Raw genomic sequence first — 19,354 nt, forward strand, 5'->3', positions numbered from 1 at the left:
CAAAAGAAAAACTTTTCTTCTTTTTCGGGTCACCCTGCCTCAATGGGAGACGGCTGATGTGTTAAGAAAAACTTTCATCATCATTCAGCACTTCCACCATCACTCATGCATAATCACTGTCTTAGCGAGACGCTCACAGGAAAAAGCGATAAAGCCATAGAAGTTACATAATGCCTTGGGAATGGGAGGTAATCAAATTCGATCCAAGGAAATGGAGGCCAAGAGCTCCTCAACAGTGTCAAGGAACTACCCAGGCTAGTGTAACAATAGAGTTTCAAAGATTTTATTAATATGGTCTTCCAGTGACACTTTGCCTTGATGACTGACTCTTTAGTTCTTATTTTTGATGATTATAAAATTTATCACACAATATTCTTCATGTGGCCTGATTTTGCTTTTTCCCAATTCTATTACATATCATTTATCTGTCACTCCATCTGCTTAACCTATTTAGGTCTTCCTGCAGGAATTCACATTTTTTTTTTCTTGTGCAAGAGTACATGGACTCGTGCAAGAATATACTAACCTGTAAAAGGACCACTTCAAAAGAAACTGCCGAGCTTGCTTTGGGAAATCCACTTTTCCTTCGTGAGGTCGAAGCACTTGTGAAACAACAGCTTGTAACCACTCTGCCCATTGTTCAAGACTATTTTGCTGTTGCAGCGTTGATTTAAAATCTTCTTCTAGTCGATCCACTAACCCAACATCACACTGACATACCCAAGATGCCTAGAAGTGTACAAAAAAAAAAAAGTGATTATTATGGGTACCATGAGTTTGCAAAAAATAAATAAATTAAATAAAGGCTATGGGAGTAGAAAACCCCTCAGAATTCATCAAAGGGGAAAGGCAAAACAGGTAAGGGTTGCATAATGCCTGATGGATTTTAATCGTTTCGGTCGAAGGAAGCAAAGGGTGCTCACTAGTTCAAAAGCCCTTTACCAGCAAAAAAAGGACAACATAAAATCTTATTACCTGGTTACCCATTTTCTATATCTACAACACGATGGTGTACAATGGGCATTTTTCCAAAATGTTTTGCTCATAATAATATAATAAATAATACTGAATGTATTTTCTTCTTTGGGTCACCCTGTCTTGGAGGAAGATGACCGAGTTAAAAAAAAAAAAGGCAGTCGGTAATGGTGGTAAATAAACAGTTAAATGTAAACAAACAAAAAATATTGTAAATAAAGTGTAAAGGTAGAAAGTTGAAAGTGAACATAGAAAAGAGTAAGGTGATGAGGGTATCAAATGATTTAGATAAAGAAAAATTGGATATCAAATTGGGGAGGAGTATGGAAGAAGTGAATGTTTTCAGATACTTGGGAGTTGACGTGTCGGCGGATGGATTTATGAAGGATGAGGTTAATCATAGAATTGATGAGGGAAAAAAGGTGAGTGGTGCGTTGAGGTATATGTGGAGTCAAAAAACGTTATCTATGGAGGCAAAGAAGGGAATGTATGAAAGTATAGTAGTACCAACACTCTTATATGGATGTGAAGCTTGGGTGGTAAATGCAGCAGCGAGGAGACGGTTGGAGGCAGTGGAGATGTCCTGTCTAAGGGCAATGTGTGGTGTAAATATTATGCAGAAAATTCGGAGTGTGGAAATTAGGAAAAGGTGTGGAGTTAATAAAAGCATTAGTCAGAGGGCAGAAGAGGGGTTGTTGAGGTGGTTTGGTCATTTAGAGAGACTGGATCAAAGTAGAATGACATGGAAAGCATATAAATCTATAGGGGAAGGAAGGAGGGGTAGGGGTCGTCCTCGAAAGGGTTGGAAAGAGGGGGTAAAGGAGGTTTTGTGGGCTAGGGGCTTGGACTTCCAGCAAGCGTGCATGAGCGTGTTAGATAGGAGTGAATGGAGGCGAATGATACTTGGGACCTGACGATCTGTTGGAGTGTGAGCAGGGTAATATTTAGTGAAGGGATTCAGGGAAACCGGTTATGTTCATATAGTCGGACTTGAGTCCTGGAAATGGGAAGTACAATGCCTGCACTTTAAAGGAGGGGTTTGGGATATTGGCAGTTTGGAGGGATATGTTGTGTACCTTTATATGTATATGCTTCAAAGCTGTTGTATTCTGAGCACCTCTGCAAAAGCAGTGATAATGTGTGAGTGTGGTGAAAGTGTTGAAGAAAGTATTTTCTTTTTGGGGATTTTCTTTCTTTTTTGGGTCACCCTGCCTCGGTGGGAGACGGCCGACTTGTTGGAAAAAAAAAAAGAAAAAGTGGACAATGGAACCACTAAAAAAGAAAAATTTTTTAAGATCAATGAAAATCAGATGTTTGGAAAGATTTAGTATTTACTCACTTGTTCTTGGACATTGTGAAAATCCACTCGATTGAGATCAGCCAACATCTGAGAAATCTGCGAGGAATTTTGGAGTACAGCCCTAGCAGCCTGAGCTAAGTGATTTAATGAAGTATAACGTCTTAAAGTCTGAGCCAGAGATGCCACAGCTGTTACCTGAAGCACAACATATACCTCATTGGGCATTAAAAATAAATAATAGGTTTAGAAATTCCGAAAGATATACAGAAACAAATATACGTACCATGTACTGAATATCCGAATGTATGGATCTCATTAATGACTTAAGAATTCCACACATTTTAATATATATACATATTGTTCAATACTGGTACTTTAACAGAGTTCACTTTAAGTCTTATCAAAAAGACATACAATTTTTTAATCATTCCCCACCAATACTTTAAAAAAACAAATATTATCAATAAAACTCATAACAAATGTAGTTAATGCATTAGATTAGCTAAACTAGTTTTCTCCACAAAGCCACCAAGTTACTTAATAACCATACCAATAATGCACTAGAGTAATGTATTTTGAAACATGTATGGGACATTCTCTCATTATAATGCACAGTATCACATTTGGTGATTTCCTATATATGTACTTTATTCATTAAAGGAATTTTTTGTTTGTTATGCAAGCTTCCTGTATTTGTTCTGAGACTCAAAACAATAAGTGACAGGCTTTTAGAAGGGCCATGTGCTATTCCTGATATTGCTTCTCTGGTGCCTAAACCCACTGGTTCACTTTTGATGCCCCTTCATTTCTTGCCTGTTGCCTAAGCCTCTATGGTAGTCTCTCCACAATTATTCACTGGGGCTATGCCTCTGCCCTGATGAGAGAGGTGCTTACACCAACACTCCTTGCTGACGGGATTTCTTCATCTCTCAGATTCCAGCATAGATATGGAGTCCATGTGTAAACATGTCTTTTTTTTTTTTTTTTTTGACACTTTGTTTAGACAACTTGTTAAATAAAAGCTATTGTGAAATCTCAGTTTGCCTTATATGTAGCATGATTCCATGAGCAAATTATTAAAAAAGTCAACTTACCTTAATATTGACTACTTCAGATGGGCAACCAAGCATTGCACTAGATAACCATGATTCCAGACTCTTAGCAAAATTTCTGATGGCCTGAGTGAGGCTAGAGGGGATAGATCGTAACACATCAGGAATTAACACTTCGACAAGATTCTGGTAGAACTGGTAATCAAAGTTACGCACAAACTCTAATACCGGTGGAGCACGTAACAAGGCCTGAAACAGGAAAACTTTGGTTAAGATTTCAAGGAGTGTGAAGCATTATCCCAATGATGACAACTAAATCTATAATACATTTTATCTATGTAAAGTATATACTAATAAAGATCTACAATTATTATTAATTAAAGCCTAAGGTATTGATAAATACAACAAAAGAATTTAGGTTCTTTTTTTCTTTCTCTCTGGGTCAACCTGCCTCAGTGGGAAACAGCCAAGAAGTTAAAATAAATATAGTACATGTAAAGTTTAGACACCCCAGAAATTCAGTATGATTAATAATGAAGAATTTTGACATATATATTATCATTATTACATTCAATGGAGACTGATAGTGTACAGCCAACTGAATGGTTGAAATAAAATAATGAAGGCAGAGCAAAACTTTTAGGGCGACAACTTTTGCCTGTCCAACAGACTTTTTCACGTCAATACAAAATTATAAACAAGTATATTTATACTAGCATGAGTTCGGGTTTGAGCAGTTGGGAAGTTTGGGAGGTGAGGAATGAGATTATGACATGGGTGGTCAGCAGTGGGAAATTGGTTAGACCAGGGAGCATTGTGTACTACATCTTGTGTGCATGTAGGACCATTTGCAATCATTTCTATTTTTGTAGCATAAGAGCTAACAGTATAGCTATGCTGCAAGCTCTCTGGTTCTGCTCAATGGTATTTTGTGTACAGAGCAGTTTCCAGGTATTTTCAAATTTCTAACAGATCACAAAGAGTGGTATAAGAACATAAGAAAGAAGGAATGCTGCAACAGGCCTACTGACCCATGCAAAGCAGGTCCATGTTTCCCCCTCTTCCCCCAATTAGCCCAATGACCCACCTAGTCAGGTTACTTCCACTTAAGGAAGGAGCAAGGCATCAGACCTAGTAGCACAAGCTAATCAGGTCCAACTCACACCCACCCACACCCACTCATATATTTATCTAACCTACTTTTAAAACTACACAATGTTTTAGCCTCTATAACTGTACTCGGGAATTTGTTCCACTCATCCACAACTCTATTACCAAACCAGTGCTTTCCTATATCATTCCTGAATCTGAATTTTTCCAACTTGAAACCATTGCTGCGAGTCCTGTCTTGGCTGGAAATTTTCAGCGTACTATTTACATCCTACTTACACTTTGGTCACACTTCACAGACACGCACATGCATATATATATATACATACATCTAGGTTTTTCTCCTTTTTCTAAATAGCTCTTGTTCTTTTTTATTTCTTCTATTGTCCATGGGGAAGTGGAAAAGAATCTTTCCTCCGTAAGCCATGCGTGTCGTATGAGGCGACTAAAATGCCGGGAGCAATGGGCTAGTAACCCCTTCTCCTGTATACATTTACTAAAAAAGAGAAGAAGAAAAACTTTATAAAACTGGGATGCTTAAATGTGCGTGGATGTAGTGCGGATGACAAGAAACAGATGATTGCTGATGTTATGAATGAAAAGAAGTTGGATGTCCTGGCTCTAAGTGAAACAAAGCTGAAGGGGGTAGGAGAGTTTCAGTGGGGGGAAATAAATGGGATTAAATCTGGAGTATCTGAGAGAGTTAGAGCAAAGGAAGGGGTAGCAGTAATGTTAAATGATCAGTTATGGAAGGAGAAAAGAGAATATGAATGTGTAAATTCAAGAATTATGTGGATTAAAGTAAAGGTTGGATGCGAGAAGTGGGTCATAATAAGCGTGTATGCACCTGGAGAAGAGAGGAATGCAGAGGAGAGAGAGAGATTTTGGGAGATGTTAAGTGAATGTATAGAAGCCTTTGAACCAAGTGAGAGAGTAATTGTGGTAGGGGACCTGAATGCTAAAGTAGGAGAAACTTTTAGAGAGGGTGTGGTAGGTAAGTTTGGGGTGCCAGGTGTAAATGATAATGGGAGCCCTTTGATTGAACTTTGTATAGAAAGGGGTTTAGTTATAGGTAATACATATTTTAAGAAAAAGAGGATAAATAAGTATACACGATATGATGTAGGGCGAAATGACAGTAGTTTGTTGGATTATGTATTGGTAGATAAAAGACTGTTGAGTAGACTTCAGGATGTACATGTTTATAGAGGGGCCACAGATATATCAGATCACTTTCTAGTTGTAGCTACACTGAGAGTAAAAGGTAGATGGGATACAAGGAGAATAGAAGCATCAGGGAAGAGAGAGGTGAAGGTTTATAAACTAAAAGAGGAGGCAGTTAGGGTAAGATATAAACAGCTATTGGAGGATAGATGGGCTAATGAGAGCATAGGCAATGGGGTCGAAGAGGTATGGGGTAGGTTTAAAAATGTAGTGTTAGAGTGTTCAGCAGAAGTTTGTGGTTACAGGAAAGTGGGTGCAGGAGGGAAGAGGAGCGATTGGTGGAATGATGATGTAAAGAGAGTAGTAAGGGAGAAAAAGTTAGCATATGAGAAGTTTTTACAAAGTAGAAGTGATGCAAGGAGGGAAGAGTATATGGAGAAAAAGAGAGAGGTTAAGAGAGTGGTGAAGCAATGTAAAAAGAGAGCAAATGAGAGAGTGGGTGAGATGTTATCAACAAATTTTGTTGAAAATAAGAAAAAGTTTTGGAGTGAGATTAACAAGTTAAGAAAGCCTAGATAACAAATGGATTTGTCAGTTAAAAATAGGAGAGGAGAGTTATTAAATGGAGAGTTAGAGGTATTGGGAAGATGGAGGGAATATTTTGAGGAATTGTTAAATGTTGATGAAGATAGGGAAGCTGTGATTTCGTGTATAGGGCAAGGAGGAATAACATCTTGTAGGAGTGAGGAAGAGCCAGTTGTGAGTGTGGGGGAAGTTCGTGAGGCAGTAAGTAAAATGAAAGGGGGTAAGGCAGCCGGGATTGATGGGATAAAGATAGAAATGTTAAAAGCAGGTGGGGATATAGTTTTGGAGTGGTTGGTGCAATTATTTAATAAATGTATGGAAGAGGGTAAGGTACCTAGTGATTGGCAGAGAGCATGCATAGTTCCTTTGTATAAAGGCAAAGGGGATAAAAGAGAGTGCAAAAATTATAGGGGGATAAGTCTGTTGAGTGTACCTGGTAAAGTGTATGGTAGAGTTATAATTGAAAGAATTAAGAGTAAGACGGAGAATAGGATAGCAGATGAACAAGGAGGCTTTAGGAAAGGTAGGGGGTGTGTGGACCAGGTGTTTACAGTGAAACATATAAGTGAACAGTATTTAGATAAGGCTAAAGAGGTCTTTGTGGCATTTATGGATTTGGAAAAGGCGTATGACAGGGTGGATAGGGGGGCAATGTGGCAGATGTTGCAAGTGTATGGTGTAGGAGGTAGGTTACTGAAAGCAGTGAAGAGTTTTTACGAGGATAGTGAGGCTCAAGTTAGAGTATGTAGGAAAGAGGGAAATTATTTCCCAGTAAAAGTAGGCCTTAGACAAGGATGTGTGATGTCACCGTGGTTGTTTAATATATTTATAGATGGGGTTGTAAGAGAAGTAAATGCGAGGGTCTTGGCAAGAGGCGTGGAGTTAAAAGATAAAGAATCACACACAAAGTGGGAGTTGTCACAGCTGCTCTTTGCTGATGACACTGTGCTTTTGGGAGATTCTGAAGAGAAGCTGCAGAGATTGGTGGATGAATTTGGTAGGGTGTGCAAAAGAAGAAAATTAAAGGTGAATACAGGAAAGAGTAAGGTTATGAGGATAACAAAAAGATTAGGTGATGAAAGATTGAATATCAGATTGGAGGGAGAGAGTATGGAGGAGGTGAACGTATTCAGATATTTGGGAGTGGACGTGTCAGCGGATGGGTCTATGAAAGATGAGGTGAATCATAGAATTGATGAGGGAAAAAGAGTGAGTGGTGCACTTAGGAGTCTGTGGAGACAAAGAACTTTGTCCTTAGAGGCAAAGAGGGGAATGTATGAGAGTATAGTTTTACCAACGCTCTTATATGGGTGTGAAGCGTGGGTGATGAATGTTGCAGCGAGGAGAAGGCTGGAGGCAGTGGAGATGTCATGTCTGAGGGCAATGTGTGGTGTGAATATAATGCAGAGAATTCGTAGTTTGGAAGTTAGGAGGAGGTGCGGGATTACCAAAACTGTTGTCCAGAGGGCTGAGGAAGGGTTGTTGAGGTGGTTCGGACATGTAGAGAGAATGGAGCGAAACAGAATGACTTCAAGAGTGTATCAGTCTGTATTGGAAGGAAGGCGGGGTAGGGGTCGGCCTAGGAAGGGTTGGCGGGAGGGGGTAAAGGAGGTTTTGTGTGCGAGGGGCTTGGACTTCCAGCAGGCATGCGTGAGCGTGTTTGATAGGAGTGAATGGAGACAAATGGTTTTTAATACTTGACGTGCTGTTGGAGTGTGAGCAAAGTAACATTTATGAAGGGATTCAGGGAAACCGGCAGGCCGGACTTGAGTCCTGGAGATGGGAAGTACAGTGCCTGCACTCTGAAGGAGGGGTGTTAATGTTGCAGTTTAAAAACTGTAGTGTAAAGCACCCTTCTGGCAAGACAGTGATGGAGTGAATGATGGTGAAAGTTTTTCTTTTTCGGGCCACCCTGCCTTGGTGGGAATCGGCCAGTGTGATAATAATAATAATAATATTTACATCCCCTTTATTTATTCCTATTTTCCATTTATACACCTCACTCATATCCCCCTAATTCTATGCCTTTTGAGAGAGTGCAGATTCAGGGCCCTCAGTCTATCCTCATAGGGAAGATTTCTGATACATGGGATCAACTTTGTCATCCTCCTCTGTACGTTTTCCAGTGCATTTATATCCATTCTGTAATACGGTGACCAGAACTGTGCAGCATAATCTAAATGAGGCCTAACCAAGGATATATAGAGTTGAAGAAGAACCTGAGGACTTCTATTACTTATACTTGTAGATATGAAGCCAAGGATTCTGTTAACTTTATTGCAAACACTAATGCACTGTTGTCTTGGTTTTACATTACTGCTAACCAGAACTCCTAAATCCTTTTTTCAATCAGTAGTATTAAGATCTACATTATTTAGTTTATATGTGGCATGGTTATTTTCCTGTCCAACATTTAGAACTTTGCATTTGTCTATATTAAACTGCATCTGCCACTTCTCTGACCATTATATCAGTCTATTCAAATCATCCTGGAGTGCTCTAGTGTCCTCATTAGAATGAATTGGACGGCCTATTTTGGTGTCATCAGCAAATTTGCTTATGTCGCTATTTATTCCCTCGTCTATGTCATCTATGTAAATTGTGAACAACAATGGGCCTAACACTGACCCTTGCAGAACACCGCTTGTGACGTGCCCCGATTCTGATTTCTCCCCATTTATGCAAACTCTCTGCTGCCTATTTGTCAGCCATGCCTCTACCCAGGAAAAAAATTCTCCTCCTATTCCGTGTGCCTTAAGTTTCCTCAATAGCCTCTGACATGGAACTCTATCGTAAGCCTTACTGAAGTCCATATACACAATATCATATTCATTACCATGATCTACCTCCTCAAACACCTTAGTGAAAAAATTTAGTGAATTCGTAAGACAGGAACACCCCTTTGTAAAACCGTGTTGAGATTCATCAATCAATTTATGCCTATCAAGATGGCTATGAATTGCTTCGGCAATTGTTGATTCCATAAATTTTCCCACTATGGAGGTAAGGCTTATTTGTCTGTAGTTCGAAGCTAAGGACCTGTCACCTGCCTCGTAAATAGCTATTTCATTTGCCATTTTCCACTTATCAGGCACTATGCCAGTTTATAGTGATATGTTGAAAAGATTAGCCAAAGGTATGCCAAGTTCCTCTTTACATTCCTTTAACACCCTTGCAAACAGTTCATCAGGGCCTGGGGATTTGTTAGGTTTTAATTTCTCTCTTTGTCTGAGGACCATGTCACTAGTTACAGCAATCATGCATAGTTTATTATTGTCCTGTTCTACATAATCTATTATTTCAGGAATTTCTCTAGTATTTTCCCGGGTAAAAACTGAGAGGAAGTAGTAAATAAAACAAACTGAGAGGAAGTAGTAAACAAAAAGTCCAATTTCAAAAAAGTAAAATTTTTGATTCCTCGAGGCACAGTCCTACCACTATTACCATTTCTCATCCTCACAGTTAACATACATGACATTAAATACAGCTTCATTTTATCTTTAGCAGACAATATCAACAAAAGCATAGATATTATTGCTATAACAGAGACCTGGTTCAATCTGAAAGATAGAGAAATGCCTTCTGAATACCACATACAAGGCTATAAATTATTCCACACTGCTTTAGTCAACAGGAAGGGTAGTGGAGTAGCAATGTACAGTGGTCCCTCGATAATCATCGGGCTCAATAGTCGTCCTTTTCGGAAATCGTCACTTTATTTTCGTCTAAACATTGGCTCGTAAATGGTCAGTTGACTCACGTCTCTGAACTGCCTCAGCCAGTGTGCCATTGTTTACCAATGAGCGAGTCCCCTCACTTGTTCATACGAAATATTTCATAATATTCCATTCATTTTAGTGCTTGAAAGTGCTAAATAAGCTACCATGGCTCCAAAGAAAGCTCCTAGTGCCAAGCGTTTGGTAAAGAAGGTGAGAAATACGATTGAATTTAAGAAAAACATCATTGAAGAATATGAAAGTGGCATACGTGTGGCCGAACTGGCCAGGATGTATAACAAGTCCGGTGCAACCATATCTTCCATCATGGCCAAGAAAAAGGAAATCAAGGATGCTGTTGTTGCAAAGGGGGTAAATATGCTGAGAAAAATGAGATCACCAGTACTCGAAGATGTTGAGAAGTTATTATTGGTGTGGATAAATGAGAAACAATTAGCAGGAGATAGTCTTATGATGTCGATTATTTGTGAAAAGGCTAGGCAGTTGCATGACGATCTGGTAAAGAAACTGCCTGCAACGAGTACTGATATTTGTGAATTTAAGGCCAGCAAAGGTTGGTTTGAGAGATTTAAGAACCGTAGTGGCATACACAGTGTGATAAGGCATGGTGAGGCTGCCAGTTCTGACAAAATTGCAGCTACAAAATCGTAAGTGAATTCAAGGAGTACATAGAGGCTGAAGGACTGAAACCTGAACAAGTGTTCAATTGTGACGAAACAGGCCTCTTTTGGAAGAAAATGCCAAAGAGGACCTACATTACTCAGGAGGAAAAGGGACTGCCAGGACACAAGCCTATGAAAGACAGGCTGACGCTCATGTTCTGTGCTAATGCTAGTGGGGATTTCAAAGTGAAGCTGTTACTAGTGTACCATTCTGAAAATTCCAGAGTGTTCAGGAAAAACAATGTTATGAAGAGTAAATTGTGTGTGTTTTGGAGATCTAATAATAAGGCATGGGTCACGAGGGAAATTTTCGTCAAGTGCTTCAATGAAGAGTTTGGCCCTAGTGTGAAGAATTACCTCCTGGAAAAGAAATTGGATCTCAAGTGCCTCCCAGTAATGGACAATGCACCTGCTCATCCTCCAAACTTGGATGACCTAATTCTGCAGGAGTTTGGGTTCATCACAGTAAAGTTCTTGCCCCCGAATACCAATCCTCTCCTCCAGCCCACGGACCAGCAGGTCATTTCAAACTTTAAAAAACTCTACACCAAAGCAATGTTTCAAAGATGCTTTAATGTGACCTCAGACACTCATTTGACCCTAAGAGAGTTTTGGAAAGAACACTTCAGTATCCTCCATTGCATAAGCCTTATAGGTAAGGCTTGGGAGGGAGTGACTACCAGGACTTCGAACTCTGCTTGGAGAAAATTGTGGCCAAATTGTGTCCACAATAGGGATTTTGAAGGGTTTGTGGCTGACCCTGATGAGCCTATGTCAGTTGTGAACTCTGTTGTGGCATTGGGGAGTTCCATGGGGTTGGATGTGAGTCTGGAGGATGTGGAAGAGTTGGTGGAGGACCACAACGAAGAGCAAACCACTGAGGAGCTGCAAGATCTTCAGCAGGAACGGCAACAGATCGCAACTCAGAATCTTGCTGCAGAGGAGGAGGAAGAGATGGAAGAAGGTGCCTTCTTCAGAAATTAAAGAGATTTTTGATATATGGGGTAGGATGGAAAGATTTATGGAGAAACATCACCCTGAGAAGGATGTTACAAGCCATATCGGCAACTTGTACAGTGGCAGAGTCTTGGCCCATTTTAGGGAAGTTTTAAAAAGACACCAGAAACAGAGCTCTCTGGACACTTTTTTTGCGAGACAGGACTCCAGTGACTCTCAAGCTGGTCCTAGTGGCATTAAGAAACAGAGAAGAGAAGTAACCCCAGAAAAGGACTTGGTACGTGAGGTGTTAATGGAAGGGGATTCCCCTTCCAAACAGTAACTAATCCAATCTCTCTCCTCCTCCAGTCTTCCATACACTAAGAAGAATTGCCAATAAAAGTAAGTGTTATGCAGCTAATGTTTCATTCATTATGTCCCATTGTACTGTTTATGTACTACATCTATATTTCATGTAAAAAAAAATTTTCTTTTAATACTTCTGGGTGTTAGGAACGGATTAATTGTATTTACGTTGTTTCTTATGGGGAAAACTGATTCGAAAATCGTTTATTTCGATAATCGTCGCACTTCCAGGAACGGATTAATGATGATAAACGAGGGACCACTGTATGTCAGAGATAATTTAACATGTTGTGTTAGACAAGATATAAAATTAGAAGCATCAGCCACTGAATCTGTGTGGATACAACTTCTCAAGGGCTGTGAAAAACTAATCTTGGATGTGATTTACAGGCCCCCAAACCTTGATAGGGAGTGCAGTAAACTTCTATGAGACGAAATTCGTAAAGTATCTACATATGAAAATGTTGTGCTGATGGGAGATTTTAACTTCATACAAACTGACTGGAGCAATTTGACAGGATTGTTTTTTAAACAGTTTGTGACAGAACCAACTAGAGGAAATAACCTGCTTGGCTTGGTTCTTGCTAGCAGGAAATTGCTAATTAAAAATCTTGAGGTTAATGATGAGCTTGGGGAAAATGATCACGTATCACTCAGTTTTAATATATCATGGAATTACCCTAATAATGGCAATCAAGTCTCTGTCCCTGACTTCCACTTGGATGATTTTATAGGACTGAGAAATTACCTGGGTGGGCTGAACTGGAATGATCCGACTGTGGGTCAGGTAGGTGGAGATGGTTTCCAATATGCTTTCCAGAGCATAGTTCTAGCTGCTCAGACAACTTATGTTCTGAATAGGGAAGTAAGTCAAACAAAAATGATCTTAACCCTTTGACTGTTTCGGTCGTATACATACATCTTACAAGCCACCGTGTTTGACGTATACACATATACTCAAAAATTACATCAGCTTCAAATCAAGCAGGAGGAAGCTGGTAGGCCCACATGTGAGAGAATGGGTCTGTGTGGTCAGTGTACACCATATAAAAAAATCTTGCAGCACGCAGTGCATAATGAGAAAAAAAAACTGACTGTGTTTTCTGGATAAAAACGCCGACTTTGTGGTGTACTTTCATACAGTATTTATGGTTGTATTCTCGTTTTCTTGGTCTCATTTGATAGAATGGAAAACATATTATAGAAATAGAGGTGATTTTGATTTGTTTTACTATGAAAAGAACATTGAAATGGAGCTCAAAGTAGGGGAAATGTTTGATTTTTGTCAATGTTCAAAAGTAAACAAATGATGTCATTGTCCAATAAATGTCAAACTAGCCATTCTAATATGCAGTCATGCTGTATAGCCCTTGTGGCTTAGTGCTTCTTTTTGATCATAATAATAATAATATGCAGTCATGAATGGGTTGACATTATTTATACAATTATTACAATATTGCAGTTGTCTGCATAACAGTAAATCTTATATTTTTTTTTTTTTTGAATAAAAATTCAAAATAGAAAACAAGAGTAATATTAGAGGGGCCTGGAGACATGACTGATGAACAAAGAAAATGTTATTTTAGAACCAGGAATGTCTGCATTTTTCAATCTGGACCCTATTTTGAAACTGGCATATTTTTTAATTTGTGTGAAATTGGCCAAATTGCAAATTTCTGACCACGTTATTGGGTAGTTGAAATCGGTAAATGGGCAGTTTCTTGTACTCAATCGATAGAACAAATGGAGTTCTAAAGAAATAGCTATGTGTTTGGTCGACTGGAACAATGGAATTAGCCAAAAATAGGGCTCAAAGTGGGCGAAATCACCGATTCGTAAATATCGCCGAGGTCTCTAACTTCGCGAGAGCATAATTCCATAAGTTTTCCATCAAATTTTGTTCTTTAATAATAATAATAATAATAATTTTATTTACTACAAGTACATGTACATGGTATACAGCCCTAGCTGACAACAATGACGTACTACTACATAGAAAGCCACTTGTTATGCTGAGCATCTCGGGCAAATTAGGTCAGTGTCCCAGGATGCGACCCACACCAGTCGACTAACACCCAGGTACCCATTTTACTGATGGGGAACATAGACAACAGGTGGAAAGAAACACGCCCAATGTTTCTACTCTGGCTGGGAATCGAACCCAGGCCCTCGCCGTGTGAAGCGAGAGCGTTAACCACCAGGCCACCAGAGCCCTTGTCCTTACCATCGGGAAAAGATTCTCTATCATTTCATAAGAAAAAATAATTTTTTTCTTTTTTTTTAAATTTTTCGACACCAGGAGACACCTCAGGATTTGGGGTTATGACAGTCAAAGGGTTAAGATACTAGAGATGTTCCAGAAATAATTAATTACGTAGAACAGGATGATAATAAACTATGCACGATTAGGGTCACAAGTGACATGGTTCTTAGACAAATCGATAAATTAACACCTAACAAATCCCCGGGCCTTGATGAGCTGTACGCAAGGGTTCTAAAGGAATGTAAAGAGGAGCTTAGCAAACCTTTGGCTAATCTTTTCAACATATCACTACAAACTGGCATAGTGCCAAATAAGTGGAAAATGGCAAATGTGATACCTATTTTCAGAGCAGGTGACAGGTCCTTAGCTTCAAACTATAGACCAATAAGCCTAACCTCCATAGTGGGAAAATTTATGGAATCTATAATTGCTGAGGCAATTCGCAGCCATCTTGTAAGGCATAAATTGATTAATGAATCTCAGCACGGTTTTACAAAAGGGCATTTCTGCTTTACAAATTTATTAACTTTTTTCACTAAGGTATTTGAGGAGGTTGATCAGGTAATGAATATGATATTGTGTATATGGACTTCAGTAAGTCTTTTGATAGTCCCACATCAGAAACTATTGAGGAAAATTAAGGCACACAGAATAGGCAGAGAAATTTTTTCCTGGATAGAGGCGTGAGAGTTTGCATAAATGGGGAGAAATCAAAGTGGAGAAGCGTCATGAGTGATGTTCCACAGGGGTCAGTGTTGGGTTCCTTGTTGTTCACAATCTACATAAATGACAAAAGTGAGGGAATAATTAGCAACATAAGCAAGTTTGCCGATGACACCAAAACAGGCCGTCGAATTCATGCTGAAGAGGACATTAGAGCACTGATGCAGTGGTCAGAGAAGAGGGAGATGCAGTTTAATATAGGCAAATGCAAAGTTCTAAACACTGGACAGGAAAATAACCATGCCACATATAAACTAAATACATGTAATGGAGATTTTAATATTACTAATTGCAAAAAGGATTTGGGAGTTCTGATTAGCAGTAATCTAAAACCAAGACAACAGTGCATAAGTGTTCCTTGACTTCACATCAAGCATAAATAATAATAGGGGTCCTTGGGTAGTTCTTCAACTCTATATACCTTTGGTTAGGCCACATTTAAATTATGCAGCATAGTTTTGGTCACTATTACAGAATGGATATACAGTGGACCCCCGGTTAACGATATTTTTTCATTCCAGAAGTATGTTCAGGTGCCAGTACTGACCGAATTTGTTCCCATAAGGAATATTGTGAAGTAGATTAGTCCATTTCAGACCCACAAACATACACGTACAAACGCACTTACATAAATACACTTACATAATTGGTCGCATTGGGAGGTGATCGTTAAGCGGGGGTCCACTGTATAAATGCACTGGAAAACATATAAAAGAGGAAGACAAAGTTGATCCCATGTATCAGAAATCTTCCTTATGAGGATAGACCGAGGGCCCTGAATCTGCACTCTCTAGAAAGGCATAGAATTAGGGAGGATGTGACTGAGGAGTATAAATGGAAAACAGGAATAGATAAAGGAGATGTAAATAGCGTGCTAAAAATATCTACTCAAGACAGGACTCACAGCAATGGTTTTATGTTGGAAAAATTCAGATTCAGGAAGGATAGAGGAAAGCACTGGTTTGGTAATTACAGTGGACCCTCAGTTAATGACATTAATCCGTTCCAGAGAGCTTGTCTTTAACTGTTTCTGTCGTTATCCAAATTAATTTTCCCCATAAGAAATAATGGAAATCCAATTAATCCATTCCAGACACCCAAAAGTATTAAACAAAATAATTTTTTACATGAAATATATATTTACCTACACAGAAAACAATGAGACATGCAGAATAAACAATACTAAAATGACACTTACCTTTATTGAAGACTTATTAATGAGTGATGAGATGAGAGGGGAGAGGATGGAGGTGTACTATTATTTGGAAGGGGAATCCCCTTCCATAAAGACTTCAGGTACCAAGTCCTTTTCCAGGGTTATTTCTCTTCTTTGTTTTTTAATGCCACTAGGCCCAGCTTGGGAGTGACTGCACACCTGTAGCACTAAATATCTGTCCAGAGAGCTCTATTTCTGGCATCTCTTTAAAATTTCCCTAATATGGGACACAACAGTGTCACTGTAGATGTTGCTAGCATGTCCTGCAACAACTGTGTCAGGGTGATGTCCATCCATAAATGTTTGCACATAAGAAAGTAGGAACACTGCAGCAGGCCTGCTGGCCCATACTAGGCAAGTCCTTCACAAACCATCCCACTAACAGAATCGTATTTGCCCAACCCAATTTTCAGTGCTTCCTAAGCAATAAGCTTTGATAATTCTATTCACTCATGTGCAAGTCCCACTCAAATCAAATCATGTGTGTGGGGAAGTACCCTGGCAGGTGTGTGGGAAAATACCCTGACTGGTATGTGGGGAAGTACCCTGGCTGGTATGTGTGGAAGTACCCTGGTGGGTGTGTGGGGAAGTACCCTGGCTGGTATGTGGGGAAGTACCCTAGCTGGTGCATGCAGAGGTACCCTGGCTGGTATGTGGTTAAGTACCCTGGTTGGTATGTGGGGAAGTACCCTGGCTGGTATGTGGGGAAGTACCCTGGCAGGTGTGGGGAAATACCCTTGCTGGTATGTGGGGAAGTACCCTGGCTGGTGTGTGGGGAAGTACCCTGGCTGGTATGTGGGGAAGTACCCTGGTGGGTGTGTAGGGAAGTACCCTGGCTGGTGTGTATAGAAGTACCCTGGCTGGTATGTGGGGAAGTACCCTGGCAGGTGTGTGGAGAGATATCCTGGCTGGTATGTGGGGAAGTACCCTGGTGGGTGTGTGGGAAAGCACCCTGGCTGGTATGTCTACCTACCTGCCTACCTGGAGGGCATTCCAGGGATCAATGCCCCCACGGCCTGGTCCACAACAAAGCCTCCCTGTGGATCAGGGCCTAATCAATGAGGTTGTTACTGCTGGCTGCACATACCCTGGCTGGTATGTGGGGAAGTACCCTGGCAGGTGTGTGGGGAAAATACCCTGGCTGGTATGTGGGGAAGTACCCCGGCAGGTGTGTGGGGAAATACCCTGGCTGGTATATGGGGAAGTACCCTGGCTGGTATGTGGGGAAGTACCCTGGCTGGTATGTGGGGAAGTACCCTGGCTGGTATGTGGGGAAGTACCCTGGCTGGTGTGTGGGGAAGTACCCTGGCTGGTATGTGGGGAAGTACCCTGGCTGGTGTGTGGGGAAGTACCCTGGCTGGTGTACCACCGTCACTACCACCCTCTACCACCACCACTTTCGTATCTTTCTACCAACTTTTTCTTAATTCTATAGTGTTTCTCACCCTCTTTACCAAAGGGCTGGCACTAGAAGCTTTCTTTGGGCTCAAGGTGGCTTATTTAGCAGTTACAAGCATTAAAAAAATGGAATAATACAAAATGTATCGCATGTATGTGTGGAATCGTCCTCACTGGCTTGTAAACAATGACACACTGGCTGTACATGGAGTGGCCAGGCCACTCAGGCCGCGAAAACACGTTCGGGACGAATGACTTTAACTGAGTTCTTTGTTGTTAACCAGGCCAATATTTTGACGCAAAAATGTGTCGTTATCCGATGGTCCACTGTAGTTGTGGATGAGTGGAACAGACTCCTGAACACCATCATAGAAGCTAAAATGTTGTGTAGTTTTAAAAATAGGTTAGATAAATACATGAGTGGGTGTGAGTTGGACCTGACTAGCTTGTGCTAATAGGTCTGATGCCATGCTCCTTCCTTAAGTGGATGTGACCTGACCTGATTAGGTTGGATCATTGGCTTAAGCTGGTAGGAGACCCGAACCTGCCTCTCATGGGCCAGTAGGCCTACTGCAGTGTTCCTTCTTCTTATGTTCTTAAGTATGAATATCATCTCAGTAGAAGACAAAAACACCACACAGAAATCAAACAAGTCTTCCAATGGACAAAGGAAAATATGTAATATGATCTTCAAATTTTAACTATGTATTGTACTTTGGTAGGGGAAGAATGAAGACCTCAAAACAAGCACAGTATATACCATAGAACACAGGCAGACCATATCATAGAATGTAAGGAACAGGTAAAATATTTAGGAATAATTATATCAAAGGACCTGTCATACAGAAAACTTTCAAATGATGATACTTTTCAAATTATTTGTGTTCTTCTGACTTGAATATTGTTCTGTACTCACATCTCTCAAGGCCAAAAAGACAGAAGTACAGGAAAATATATAGAGGTTATATGCTGTTCACACTAAATCAATAAAACCTCTAAACTATTGGGAATGATTAAAAGCACTTGGATTTCTCTCTCTGGAATGGAGAAGAGAGATATTTGATTTTATATATGGTTTATATACCATTACAAGGAAGATGCTTCAGGACCTGGTCCCTAATCCACACGCTGCTATAATAACCTACTGGCTATGAAAAAAAAGTGGAAATGTTCAAATAAAAAGCAGGGGAGCCATGGCTACAACTGAAGAGAATGTGTCAACATCCATGGCTCATGATTCCTCAACAGCAGACAGCAGAAATACTGTAGGAATGAAAAAAGTTTTCAAAACACTGGACAACTTTCTTCTACACTTGCCATATCAACCAGAGTGTAATAGCTATGTGGGCCTGTAAACTGCTTGCACAGTCAGGCAACTGGAAAGCCTAGCCTCAGGCAGGGATCCAGGGATAGAAGAGCCCTCAAAACTGATCACAGGTAAAACATTGTTAAAACTGTCTAAGAATTAATTCAAGGTAATCTGTGTATACACATTCATTACTCATGTAATGCATTCTACATGCATACTGGTGCTCTTGTATCCTAGTTGCCAGACTGGGACATCTCATCTATATATTGTCACCAACACCAAGATCTTACACCCAGGAAAAATAAAAGCACTAACGATGCAATCATAAAAAGGCTAGATCTGCTTTACACAGCATTGGAAAATAAGGAATATCCACTAGGAAATTTTACTGACCTAAGAAAAGCTTTTGACACAGTAGACCATGGCATCCTACTTCATAAACTTGACCATTATGGTATAAGAGGCCATGCACTTGCATATTTCAAATCTTACCTTACTAATAGGTATCAGTATGTCACCATTAAAGACACAGCATCAACAACACAGCCACTTGGTAAT

The 19,354-nt window shown here is 40.0% G+C and overlaps 1 protein-coding gene across 1 annotated transcript in view; it reads right to left on the reverse strand.

Moving 5' to 3' along the window:
- The window catches only part of LOC128698163 (transcription factor RFX3), a 43,449-nt gene that overhangs the window by 14,356 nt on the left and 9,739 nt on the right, over positions 1–19,354 (reverse strand). Inside the window, exons 5-7 of the mRNA XM_070080820.1 lie at positions 3,370–3,576; positions 2,315–2,470; positions 527–729 (exon numbers count right to left, since the gene is read on the reverse strand). Coding sequence (XP_069936921.1) covers positions 527–729; positions 2,315–2,470; positions 3,370–3,576 — 566 coding nt within the window. The remainder of the gene's footprint in view (positions 1–526; positions 730–2,314; positions 2,471–3,369; positions 3,577–19,354) is intronic.

Source organism: Cherax quadricarinatus, unplaced genomic scaffold (genome assembly GCF_038502225.1).
Source record: "Cherax quadricarinatus isolate ZL_2023a unplaced genomic scaffold, ASM3850222v1 Contig1050, whole genome shotgun sequence".
In the NCBI taxonomy this organism is placed as follows: Eukaryota; Metazoa; Arthropoda; class Malacostraca; order Decapoda; family Parastacidae; genus Cherax; species Cherax quadricarinatus.